The following is a 13,713-nucleotide window of genomic DNA, read 5'->3' on the forward strand; positions in this document are numbered from 1 at the left end:
CCTTTCTTCTTTCACTTGTCTTTAATTTAAAGTAAGTGTGTGTGCACATGCCCACGCCCACATGCTGTGTGGGGTGCCTGTGGAGAAAAACTTGAAGATCCCATGGAACTAGAGTGTGTCCTGGGACCTGAACTCTGATCCTCCCGAAAAACAGCAAGAGCTCTTAACTGCCAAGCCGTTTCCCGAGCACTCGCTCTTTTTTACAAGAATGCAGCTGTTATTCTAGCACTGTTATGGAAGCTTGGGTTGTATTTTACGAGCGATTACTAACTGTGGAGATTGAAATAGTGCTTTTATCACAAGACCAGCTATTTATTGATCTACATTCTTGTTCTTGGCAACATCAGTCCGCCATACCTGTTCTCATCTCCTTACCACCCTGCACTAGTGGTCCAGGTGGGGTATAATCTAGACACTGACGTCGGAAGTTGTTCTCAACGACACACACCATTCAGTACTGTATCCTTTGCCTGCTCACCACTTCCTTTGTGAGTACTTGTGTGATGTTTGCTTGTAGTTGCTTATACATGTGTCTTTCTACCTTATAGAGACTGTGAACTCCTTGAGGACAGATCCTTGGACATGGGATTTACTCAGACATCTTAGGGACTGATAGAAACTTCAGAGAAAATTTTCAATCAGACGGTGTTAAGTTTAATATTAGTGATTTATTTCACCTGACCTACTGCAAAATTAAATGGTAATGTGGGTCGACAGCTGTAATGTAACCTGGAGCATGTAGGCCATGGTGTTATATGAGTTGCCAAGAGAGTCGTGCAGATAGATCCGGGTGATGCCCTCATTTAGGATGTTGTAAAGATTTAAAAGGCCAGTGAATTTGGCCTCTCATAGAGACCTATGAGAACTACATGATTAGTAAATGGAAGAGACTGTATGCATTGTAATATGACAGCTGCATACAGAAAGATGGGGCCTGAGATCATTAATCACTGTGACATCATCTATGTTGTCTCAAAAATGGAGCCAATTGCCAACCTCGAGGTGAGAATCATCAGTGTTTTTCCGGAGGTGTCGTAGGAGATGGGTTAAGAAAATCCAATAGAGGCGGGCTTTTGAGAGGAAGAGAGTCTTTTTTATGGAGTAGGATGTATGTGAATAGTGGAAAGGTCAAGTGGGAGACCTAGCAGAAAAGGCATTGAGATGCTGGCTTGCAGTGGCAGTTAAAGAACCAGGATTGCAAGCAGTGGAAGTCTTGAAATCAAAGTCAAAGTACTCCGGGAAGATGAGGTGTGTCAGTAGGTTGTGTGTTACTAAGTCATGTAAGTTACTAATGAACTAGACCCTGGTTTGTTTAGTTTTTTGAGACAGTCTCATGCAGGCCTGACTGGCCTAGAATGTGTTAGGTAGACCAGATGGGCCTTGGTCAGCCTCATCCTCTCCTACCTCCAGAGTGCTGGGATTAAAGGTGTGTGCCACAATACCCAGCCTTAAGAACTTTGGACCTGAGAAGAATGGGAAATAAATGAATGTTAACAGATGTGTTGTGCAACTTTCCCAAATAGTAAATTTAAAAAAAAAAAAAACAAAACCTCTAAGAAATAGTCTTTCATTGGGCAATCGAGAGGCAGAAGCAAGAGGATTGCATCAAGCTCCAGCCACACAGAGATACATACTGAGACCCTGTCTCCCCACACACCCCCATTAGTTAAATATGTCTCTTTTCAGTATTGCTTAAGCAGATGGTCTGTCTCTTCTAGGAATGGCTAATTAACCAATTGGCTATAGTAGAAGGATCAGAGCAAGTCATGGAAAGTTAGCTTTTTAAGGGAAGCTAGTGTGGCTAAGGAATCTGGTGACCTTAGAACTAGTCAAATGTGTGACAAGATTGAGTAGAACTGAAGAGAACAATGAGAAAAATTGTGCCAGAGAGGACATCTGAAGAAAGAACAATTCTAAGTGATAGTTTTAATGGGTGGCACTGGCTTTCAATAACAGTCAGAGTGAAGGTCAGGAATATATGTAAAGAAAAAAATAAAGGGGAAAGTTTGGGAATATGTGAACAGCTTAGAGGACCATTGGTGATGTGCTGCTCAACACGTTCCCAATGCCCAGGCTTTTTGCACTTTATTGAGTTAACCATCAATCAAATGTTACATAATACCCTCTTAAAACAGACCTTATTTTTCAGCCAAGTTATTTGAAATAGCATTAAAGTGAGTATTGGTTTTCTAAGCTCCTTCAGTACATATAGCTGAAATTACATAAATAAAACAAATAAAGACATGGGAAAGTGTCTCATCCTCTGAGCTTTGTGTTCAGTTTGGAAGTCCTGGGACAAATCTTTGAAATCTGGAATTTTCAATTTCTAAAACAGAAAGCTCATGTTAATTTACAGAAAAGAGTTAGCCTCCCTTGGTGTTGCCAACTTTATTTTTGTGAGCCTGTTCGGTGACATAATGAGCGTCCTGTTTCCTTAAGCATTTAAGTGTAGGTTCTCGTGAATTGACAGGATAGAGGCTCTTAAGAACTGAGTAGGCCGGTGGAGCAGCTGGTGTGACATTCAAGTGTTCATGTTGCCTCTTAGCCCCTGAACAGAAGGAAAAAACACTGTTTTAATTTAGAAATCTCTTCCTTGACTATAGCTGAAAATTTCAACACCAGAGAGACTAGAAAATGATAGAACATTTGGTTCTCATATTTAACCGGAGATATAGTATGTTCTTATATTTGGTAAATTGCACAGGATTATATAAAATTAACTTTATTTTGGAGCTTTTCAAAAGTCCCCCCCCCACCCCCAACCAGGAATCTTACTGTAAAAATGAAAGGTTTAAGAACAATAGGATAGGAAAAAACAAAGTATAATTTATCTTAGAGGTGTGAATAGAAGATAGGTATCTAAATTAGAGCATTTTGTTAAAAAGCAATGCGTTAATGTTAAACATTTAAAAGAAGAAAATTATTCACACTATTTGTATGAGACATAAGTAGAAACACATCAATGTACTTGTATTAAAAACCAAGACAGTTAAAGCACCAGATCACAAAATAGTTTCAGAGTGTCGTCTCACTTTAAGTTATTCCTGAAAGTGAAGAGTAGCATAGTGCAGAATCATGAATAATTTGCCTATTTTGCCCAGAGACTTCTAGATCAAGATGGATATCCAACAGTTAGTTCATGAGTCAATATTCAGGTCACAGTTACCTTGAGTAGTGGCTTACCAGAATGGCAGCAAGATCAGCATCCTAGAAGTTGTTATTCATGTAAATTTTCACTGAAGAGGTTCTAGAGGTGGGACCCAGCAGTCCATGTTTTAAGAGCCCTACAAGTATTACTGATAGACACTGCAATTGAGAAGCAGAGATGGCTTTAAAATTTATCGTGGTTTGTCAAATTCAGAGGTTGTGGTTTGTTGATTCTGCAGGTACATCCTTGCAAGATTCTACCAGCTTATCTGACTATAAGGCAAACAGTTCTCCAGTGATCATCCAGATAACCATGCTTTTGATCATTGACATTCTAAATTGTATCTTCCATTCTTAGTGCTTTGTTGTCCTGAACAAGTAGGCTATGCTGGAAGTGGCAGTTATCTAAAGACCCAGAGATGTGGTTGAATGGCCAGGCTATACCCCTGCTTTGTTTGAGGTTGGCATAATCTTTTATAGATGAAAAGTTAATGGGAACAAGAAGAGTTGCATTGGGGAAAGATAAGGAAACTGATTTTTTTTTTTTTCTCCACACTTTCTCTGAGCCAGACTGCTATAGTGTGTTTCAGTTGAATGTGAAATTCTGAAATAATAGAAAAACAAAAGTCTTGGAATTGCACTTGCAAATAAGTTTTTATTATTGAAAAGCCAATCTCTTGTGTGTGTGTGTGAGAGAGAGAGAGAGACAGAGAGACAGAGAGAGACTTAAACCAGATGAAAACAGTTACCGAATCACCCAATGCCTTCCCACTGAGTCCCTTGACAGTGTGGTGGGAACAAGAGTCCAGCAGTGGAGGGATTAAAACAACAGAAGCTTCAAGAGTAGGGAGACTGGCAAAGAGCAGCAATGGTTGCCAAGAAGTCAAATAACGAAGACTGCTCTTCAGGTTCAGGAACATGGGCATTTCTAGGTTCACCTAGAAAGTGGTTTCTCAGGACACAAGAGAAGCTAGAGTAGAATAAGTTGATCAGGGAGGGGGAGGTAAGTAGGAACAGCACATTTCAAAGATGATAGCTAGCTAGCTACCTGTGTGGTTGGGGGCTTAATTAAATGGCCTTTACTAGGTCAGAGTTTAGTATCTTTGTTTCTTAGGAGGACTTGCTAAGTTAATTCTTGTACTGATTTAATAACATTTTTTGTCTGTCATGAGTAACCTTAACGGTTTAACGCTCAAAAATATGCTTCTCCTCCAAGCATTAGGAAATACTAAAGCTTGGAATTACTGTTTGGCCTCCTCTCAAAGATTTAGTGTTGTAATGTGAAAAAGTGCCACGAGAAAGATGCCATGCTACAGAGCTTGGGTGGAGGGGTTTTATTGGAGGAAAGTGGATGGGGTAGAGGGGAGAGTGGGAGAGACAGAGAGACAGGCAGAGAAGTGGGGAGAGATGGGAGGTGGGCAGGGCCCTTTTAAAAGGGAAAGTGGTGAATGTGCACAGGTGATGCTCTTAGTGGCTGCAGTTGAGGCCGAATCCTGTCAGAACCCCAAGGCCATGCCAGTACAGATGCCCGAATACCAGCATCTAGGGCCATTGTTCAAAATCATTGACAGTAATAGTGTATAATTCATTTGAGACACTCTTCAATGTATGTATGTATGTATGTATGTATGTATGTATGTATGCATGCATGAATGTTGGTTTGTGGAACATGGTCTTGCTATGTACTCACTGTGTAGACCCTGCTAGAACTCATGTAGATCCTACTGGCTCTGCTCCTCCGTTGCACAGCCTGGAGTACTTGGTAATTTCTGTTGTCCAAAGGGATTCAAAGGGAAATAAACATCTTTAATACCTAGATGGTCGAAAACTTCTCAAATGGGCTTTCTCGGAAATCGTAATGCACTTCGCATATATTTTAAACATGTTGTAAGGCTTTGTTTTGTCCTTATTTGAATTGCCATTACCCTGTTACAGAGCTGCTTTTTCAGATAAGTTATAGCTCATGGCATAAACTGAGAGTTTCTACTCAATAAACATTGGACCCTCAGTATATCACAGGCACACGTGAGGGTTAAAATGCAGTAGATTCTATCCTGAGGTCACAGTTCACTGGGAAAGGCAGAGAGGTAACTCAGATGGCAACAGCTGTGTGAAACAGTTGTGACAAGAGATGGGCTAGGTCCTCTTCTGTCCTAACAGCCTGTGCCTACCCACCCCAGACATTAGTTGAAACCTTCATGCTGCTGGGCTTACAGCTTGACACAGCTGCAGCTACTTTTACAATACCAAGTCTGCCTGGTGTAGTCCTCAAGAAGAGAAAAAATAAATGACTGAACAGGGTGAGAATGGTATTCACAAATCTTTCGAGATTAGTAACGAGGCATTGTGAACAGTGCTTGTTTGACTAAGTATGTGGACTTTGTGTTCTTTTATGTTTTCTTTAAGTCCTTTGAAATGTATAAAATAGGAGTCCTGAGTAAAATTAAATTTGAGTCTTCCCTTAGTTTCATAATTAATTTAATGAGATAATTTGGATGTGCTGTAATTTGCAAAGGAGGATCCCATCACTTGTGATTTTAAAATACGTGTTCTCTGAAACTATAGCATCAGAGCCCAGGTTCTTTCCACTGTTACAGTTATATATAATAGTTGACAATAAGTTATTATCACTTCTCCAAAAACTATTTTAGTAGTTTAAAGATTTCAGGGTTTTAGGGCAGGAATCTGATGAAAGGTGTTTGTTACACTTCTGCAGAAGTAGCTCTGAAGTAGTGTGAAGGATTATAGTTTGTCTTGCTGAGACACAAAAGAGCATAGCAAGTGTCTTTCCTTTTTGTAAGTTCTCAATGTAGTAGGCAATCCATCCGATCTAACGTGTAGTTTTTATCTACCCACCCCCTCAAGAGACCCTTTAAGGCAATGGTTCTCAACGTGTGGGTTGCCACCCTTTTGTGGGTCACATATTAGGTATCTTGCACATCAGATATTTACATTATGATTACAGTTATGGAGAAGCAATGAAATAATTTATGGTTGGGGTCATCACAAGGTGAGGAACGGTATTAAAGGGTCACAGCATTAGAAAGGTTGAGGACCACTGCTCTAAGAGGATGAGGTTCAGATTGTCCACACCGAACTTAAACATAACTGAGGGAAACTGGGTGGGGCAGCTTGGTTCTCTGGTTTGCAAAGCGCCTCTCAACAAAAGGCCAGCCACAGTGGGAAACAGCTACAGGAGTTGGTGACCCTTCTGTTAACTGCCTGTCGAGGTGCAAAGGAAAGAGAAATGATTTTATGACGAAACACATGTGCATATATCCACACAGCCTGAGAGAGAAAAGGGGGCTGGGAAAATGGAGTTCTCTTTACGTGTTCTTTGGTGAGCTCTAGTTCCAAACTGCTTTTGAGTTCTCTGGTCTGTCTAATGGCTAAGTTTAGAGTATAGACAGCCATTTTGCTGGATGGCAGGTAGACGTTCTTAATATTAGCACATTGTTAGGAAGTGTACCCTGATTATGTGATTAAGGTTGAGGCCTTACTTACTATTAACATGATAATACTGATTACTATCAAGTTAACGTATTTAGCTTTTGATAACTGGGTTTTTTCATATATGCTGGTACATTCTTATATATCATATTTGTACAGTTACATTTTCGGAATTAAATTTAGGATGATCATACATGTGTGCCAGTTAAATTTAGTCTCATTCCCATCTGTGTGTTTGGATACTGATCCTGTTCTCTAACATTTGCTGATTATCCTGCTTTAAATTTTATAGATTGAATGAACACAACTTCATGTCTTCAGCTCACTTGCATATGTTTAGAATTATTAAAGAGATGGAAAGCCCATTTAAAAGGGGGTTTTGTTGCTAATATCCTTAGTGTACCAGCACACATTTTCCTGTTTTACGTACAGGAGTCTTATGTTTGTATATATTACAATCATTTCACTGAGTGTTTTACATGACTCCATATTTCATACTTAGCTCTTCTACATTTCTTTTAGTGTGTGTAAATGGTTTTTAAAATCTGGTTACCTGTGTTGACCCTAAATAACTTTTATGCAAGTTCTTTAAGTCAGTTTACCTTCAGAAAGGAATTGACATTGTACATTAACAGTGCTGTCCCATTGGACACCATCCTTTTGTATTCTTTTGTATCTCTGCTCATTCCTAGGAAAGTTTATGTGTGGAAAGAATCCGCTTTACCACCCCACCTCACCCTGTGTCAGGCTATAGCCATCCTTTTCTAGAAATCCTGAGACTACTAACAGTGACTTAATTAGAAATGTCATTTGTTCTGGCATAAGTTTTATAGGCCAAGTGTTCTACATAGAGTTGTGTGTCTTCTTTAAGATGTCACCCTTCTGGGATCTCAACTTCCACATTTTTTTTCCTTAAGCCTTTAAAATGGAAGATGAAATTTCTTTGAAGAACAAAGAGGATCAACATAGATGTTCTGGTTTTTGTTGTATTTGAATCCAAAAATAGTCCACTTAACATGACTATAACTTGAAGCTAATAAAGGCCAGGAGTTGTGGCATTTCTGTCAATTAGATGGATGAAGAAATAAGTGAATAAAAGAGAGAGAAGGAGGTAATAGATAATCTGGTAGTAGAAAACAGCCTGATGTGTGATTTGTAGAGCATTGGAAATTTGGAAAGTGGCGCATATTTGGTGCTTCTCCTGAACATCCTTTTTCTCAAACTGTTTATTTAGTGTACTGGAACTGAACGTAATTATATACTCAACCAAAGCTCTGTGGTTATAAAATAATAGAAAAGTTAACTTGTAAAATTAATTTCTTGATGAATTGTTGAAAAAGTCAAGTGACAGGACACACTTTCCGTTTTATTTATACTGGGGACTTATCTGATGCCCTATGTCTGAAAGGTACATGTGCATCCGTGCACACATGCATCTATCCATTATCCCTTCGTACATGTCTTCCCTACTAGATGATGTACTACGAAATGATCATAGCAGCTCTGTATGTTTCTCTCAGATTTAAATTCAGTAAGAAGATCTAAGCTGATAAGGCACAGTAGAAGTTTTGTTACCGTTCTGTTCAAGCCTCATTCACATTTCTGAAATAGGGACAGCATGGGGAATGGTTTTCTATGGAACCCAGTTCACATTTAGTAAGCACTGGTAATAGGCTGTTGAGGTGACAAGGAAAATCCATAGCAGTGTCTGTTGAGTATTGATTTGATTATATAAATCAGTATATTTGATATTATTTGACTTTGTCCATTATGACTTAGTAATGTGAAAATTTAGTGGAGGCAGTATTGCTAGCATTAGGAGCATGGCATGTCACTTCTACTCCTTGCTCAATTATTTCCCCTTCTCTTAAGGTACGTAAGGGCAGCCAGTCAATTAACATTCTTCCATCTTGTTTAAGTCTGTTGGAAGAACAAATGTTGATATCTAAGAATCAAAAGTTTAAGTGCCACTATTGCTTCCCTAAATAAACATGTTGGCAAACTGCCTTCTATAGACTAGTGAGGCTTGTAGCCTAGAGCAGAGAAGTTCCTTTTTGGAGAGGTGGCAGTTAATGCAGAGACCTACCTCATATATGGTCAGAGTACTGAAAATAAGTGACTCATACACATTTGTCCTTTAATGGAACATCCATCACAATACACACAAATACTAAAAACATTACAGAAAAGAGTAGAAAGAATTTAAGAATCAGAAGACGAGGAAGCATATCATGAATCACTGCCATCTAGATAATGACATTGTCTTTGCAACCATGAAAACATAGCAGCTGTGAACATCTGCACAAGATCGGCCTCTGCAACTTTTCACCATGGCTAGAGGGAGGTGCTATAAGGCTATGAGAGTTAATTCTGCTAATGTCTTTTGCAGTAGAGAGGGTATCATTTTCTCTAATAGAGTAAGTAGCCCCTAGGGGACTAAGTGAGAGAGAAAGGATTCAGAGGGAAAGGAGTAAGGACACCAAAGGATAGTGGAGTGTGACTAAAAGTATATTGTATGTATTTATAAAAGTCAAAAAATAAAATTAATGGTATTATTACTGACTAAAACTAAATGGAAGATGATTTTGTGTGAAGGCAATGCCGTTCTAAAAGAGCCAGAATGGCTCTTTTCCTCTGTTCCAGGCACTTTGAACAACAGTGGGCTTTATAACGTGTAAGTCTCCTCATTAAATCTCAGTCTAGAATATATGAGATATACAGCCGTGCCATTCCTAAACGGAAGGCAGAATGAAGAAACCTGGCTGTGTCTCTAGGAAAATACCTCAGGCAGACTCATCATGTTCATAGTGGGATAGTGGGCCAGGAGTTATGGAGGAAGTCTCTTATGGAAACCAAGGACAGATGAACACGTGTGTCCTTGCCACAACACAGACAAGAATCTTAATTATTTTATCTTTTAGAATAAATAATCTATGTTAAGGTTGATATGATGGTCTAGCCAACAAATTATGAGTATGAAAACTGATGATTATCAAACAACTACACTCTCTAGGTTGTTTGTTGGCTATTATAGTAATTGATGTGAGTAGGTGGGAACCCACTTGGCCTAGGAGATGAGTAAAATGTCAGTAATTGGACAAGTGTAGGGTTATGAAGTGGGAGGAAGGAAGAAGGCAGTAAAAGAAAATGCCTTACAGAATTTATCACTGGGTATTCTTGCAGATTTAACCAAAGGCAAACAAGCGTTCCTCAGCACAGTGGTAGCAGTTCTTAGTTTTTTTTTCAAGTAGCTTCCATTCTAGTACTTCTCAGGATGCTCTCTGAGCAGATTGCACCTGTATTGTCTAGAATCTTGATAGAAATGTAAGCTGTGGAGTATATGTTTAATGCTACTAAACTTATCACTTCTGGGGTGTATGTCCCATCTGTTTGTTTTATAAACAGCCATCCAACGACTTCAACGACAGCTAAGTGTGTGAACTACAAACCATGGCATACATACACCCTTCTATCAGTTTACTAGATGAGAAGCAATTGTACTTGCCAGTGTCTTTTCCAATTCTCAGACATTTTATTCAGTATTGGGGGGGGGGGGGTTAGATTGCTTGAGAAGCCGAAAGTTAATTCAGTTAACTGAAGTTTAACTGTGGATGCCTTTGAAAACAATTTAGTGGCAGAATGTGCAAGGGATTAGATGAAGGAGATGTTATCATAGTAACGTTTAACCAAATCCAGTCACTGACCAAAACAGTTAAGGATGGAGTCAAAAATTATCCACGGTCAAGCCAAGGTAATTAGGATAATGGTGATCATGGAAGGGTGTAGTTCTAGAAATGTTATAAATCCGGTCTTAAGCATGTTAGATGAAGAATTGACATATTTTTAGGCAGTTAAAAAAATGAATTGAAAGTACAGTGAAGAAATTAAAACTGGTTCTCTAACTTTATTATCCGTCTCATTTTTGTATTTTATTATTATGCTCATTTCTTTATTATCTGTCATGGTCTGCCATAATTCTTGACTCTAAGAATGGAATAACGTGTAGATAAATCAGATAAGCAGTAAGAAAATGAGGTAATGGGAAAGATTAAGGCATAGAAAGCCAGTGGACAGAAGTTCTGCGGTGGTAAAATGATGGAACCTATGTGGGAGATCTTTAGAAAGCCCAGTAAGGAAACTGTGTGTGTGTGTTCAGTTCTTAGGCTTCCTGTGCTGTCACAGGCTGCTAATGGGAAAAGGTTTAGTGAGCCAACTTAGGCCAGTGTGTCAACTTCAGATACTGTAGCCACTGTTAGCTGAAAACTCATTTGTCTATGCCTTACTGTTCTGGACAGAGTAAGAAATGGTAGTATTTAATTTTAATAGTTACATGAAAAAAGAAGTTAAGGCAGCTAGCAAAGTTAGACCACTTAAAGCTAAGCACTTCAACAATAACTTTAACAGTAATGAACAAGCATGAAATTCAGTAATGATATGCAGTTTCATTTAATTGAGTTCTAATGACTAGTTGCACATTTTATTTAGAAGTTACACTATGATCCAAAACCACAGTTCACAAATATTTACAGCTACTGTTCTTTGTTTAGCTGCCTAGTGGCATTAAAAAGTATGCGTACGTGCATGCATAATACTCTTGAGGATCAACCATTAACACCTAAATATTTTCTTTACAGATGTATACATCTCAGGATTGAGAGGAAGAAACAAGTCATGGGCCAGTGGTCAAGATACTTCTCTGGGAATTGTTGCTGCTGATACTACTTCACAGAGTCATACCATGAGTGTTTGGTTTAAGGAAGATTTTCATATTTAAAAGATTTTCACCTTGGAAAGATATCAAGTGAAAATTTCATTCTTTTGGGAAACAATTTCCTCCTAATAAGTTATACTGGTAATGGGCGACATGGCAAACAACTCAGTTGCATACAGTGGTGTGAAAAATTCTTTGAAAGAAGCTAATCATGATGGAGACTTTGGAATTACACTTACAGAGCTGCGGGCTCTCATGGAGCTCAGGTCCACAGATGCATTACGAAAAATACAGGAAAGCTATGGAGATGTCCATGGAATCTGCACCAAGTTGAAAACATCTCCCAATGAAGGTAAGCGTTAGTGTGTGTAGATTTGTCACTGGCGCACAGAATAGTGCTTATTCAGCTCAGATGGAAAGATACAGGCTTTTAGTAATGAGTTATCAGATTGCTACAGTTAGAATCTGTCCACTTACATGTTGCAGAAAGGTGAGCTGAAGTACTTGTCCTTTAGTCTGCATTAGTGCTCCACTGGAGATGCAGAGGACGGAACTGAGAGGTCCCCCAGGGGACTCAGTGGAAATAAACTGCTCACTAGCCTTCATTTTGCCAATGGCTTAAAATAGTTCTCACTTCCAGTAGCTGTCAAAGTTGTTTTACCTCATGGGACTTAATCTAAACTTTTAATAGTCTGTTGGCGAGGTCAGAACTCAAAATTTTAAATTAGATGACACTAAGTTGTTCACTTGGTAAACATTGATATAGTCAAACTATGTTGAATTTCCCTGGATTTGAAAAGGCTGTAGCTTCATGAGTCCCTTGTCACAGTTTGTGCTGTGACTTTGAAATGAGCTGACAAAGTTGAGCTTTTACATACTGATATTATTGTTCACAAAATGAGGGATGCAGAATGTGAAGAGCGCATTCTCACATTTCAGAGGAGAAAGTGAGCGAGTAAATTAAGTATATAGTTTGATAGTATCTGTGCGTAGTAGAAAAATCAGTGGAAAGGGGAAGTTTTGAAGGTTCCTGTATTAGATTGTGTGACATCTTAGGGAACAGCTCTAGACATGAGGGTAAGTGTTCAGTGGGTACAATTTATTTTAGTAAGATGGGAATTTTTTTATTTTAAAATACTATATTGATATATATTCCAGATAGTTATAGAGAAATTATGAAAGCTGTTTTTTCTCAACATTTTTATAGCAGTATGTAAATTAATAGTAAAAGATAATTTTCAAAATTCAAGAATTTTTAAATCATACCATATTTGAAAATATTTGTATAGTGTAGGTGAACTGCTCACTACTAATTATGATAGGTAGGCTCTCCGAGTTCTCTGATGTACCATAGTGTTGAGGAACTCAGTGTTCATGCTCACACGTGTCCTAAAAACAGACTCGTCTCACTGCTTGAGATCATTTTCTGCAAGATAAACCTCAAGATTTTTTTGTATCTTTTCAAGTCAGGACTACTAACAGCATAGACTTTCTGTTGTGCTGTAGTAATAGGATATAAACTTGAAGCTTTTCATATGCAAACATGATTTGAGATTACTTAAGGTTTTGACATGCTATATTATACTTTAATGTGCTATTCTCCATTGGTGGGTTTATTAATTTTCTTTACCCATACATACTTACTGTATTTCATCTAAAACCCAACTGATGGATGCTTAATGATCAGAAAATTAATAGGAAATAGTGACATTAAAAAACCCTCCTCGTCACATACATTTGTTCATAAAAGGCATATTACGTGGCTAGGGATGTAGCCCTGTAGCAGAGCATTTACCTAATAAGCAAAATCCATAGGTTGGATGCCCAGCACTGCAAAAAGTGTATATTGAACTTCATTCAGTTATACAGTTGATTGCCCTCCCACCAACTATATTTTTAATTTTGTGGCTATGAGTTACTAGAGTCTTTATTTCCTCATTACTGAATATACCTCTCACATCTTGTCATTTTTATAAGCAGGATTTCTCAATAATTTGCACTAGTTTCTTTTATTATTATGAGTACTATTTTACCTTGATTTTGATTTAATGAATTAATTGGAAATTTTGCTTTTAGTAAATTGTGGGAAGAAGAGATTATTTACTCATGACAGCATGATAAAAGCCATGAATGGTCTCTAGAGAACTAATTCGACGCTTAACATTTTTTTGTCTTTATTGTTTGTGTTTTGGGGCATCAAATGAAATTATACATTATTTTCCCCTCCTAGTTTTACAGAGTTCTTGGTGTTTTTCATAATAATGTTTGCCAGAATTTGTACAAAATTGGTCTTTACAGTTGGTATATAAATTAATCTGTCATTTTGAACTGTTCTTTTAAAACGGTGCATTGTAAGCATTATATTTGTGTTTATAGTTACTGAAAAGTAACCAAAATGGCAGCAA

The 13,713-nt window shown here is 38.1% G+C and overlaps 1 protein-coding gene across 4 annotated transcripts in view; it reads left to right on the plus strand.

Moving 5' to 3' along the window:
* The window catches only part of Atp2b1 (ATPase plasma membrane Ca2+ transporting 1), a 97,694-nt gene that overhangs the window by 36,770 nt on the left and 47,211 nt on the right, over positions 1-13,713 (plus strand). For all 4 annotated transcript variants that reach the window (XM_051206364.1, XM_051206367.1, XM_051206368.1 and 1 more), the window contains exon 2: positions 11,232-11,660. In XM_051206364.1, coding sequence (XP_051062321.1) covers positions 11,453-11,660 — 208 coding nt within the window. In that variant the 5' untranslated portion in view covers positions 11,232-11,452. The remainder of the gene's footprint in view (positions 1-11,231; positions 11,661-13,713) is intronic.

The sequence above is a fragment of the Phodopus roborovskii genome, unplaced genomic scaffold, assembly GCF_943737965.1.
Source record: "Phodopus roborovskii unplaced genomic scaffold, PHOROB, whole genome shotgun sequence".
In the NCBI taxonomy this organism is placed as follows: Eukaryota; Metazoa; Chordata; class Mammalia; order Rodentia; family Cricetidae; genus Phodopus; species Phodopus roborovskii.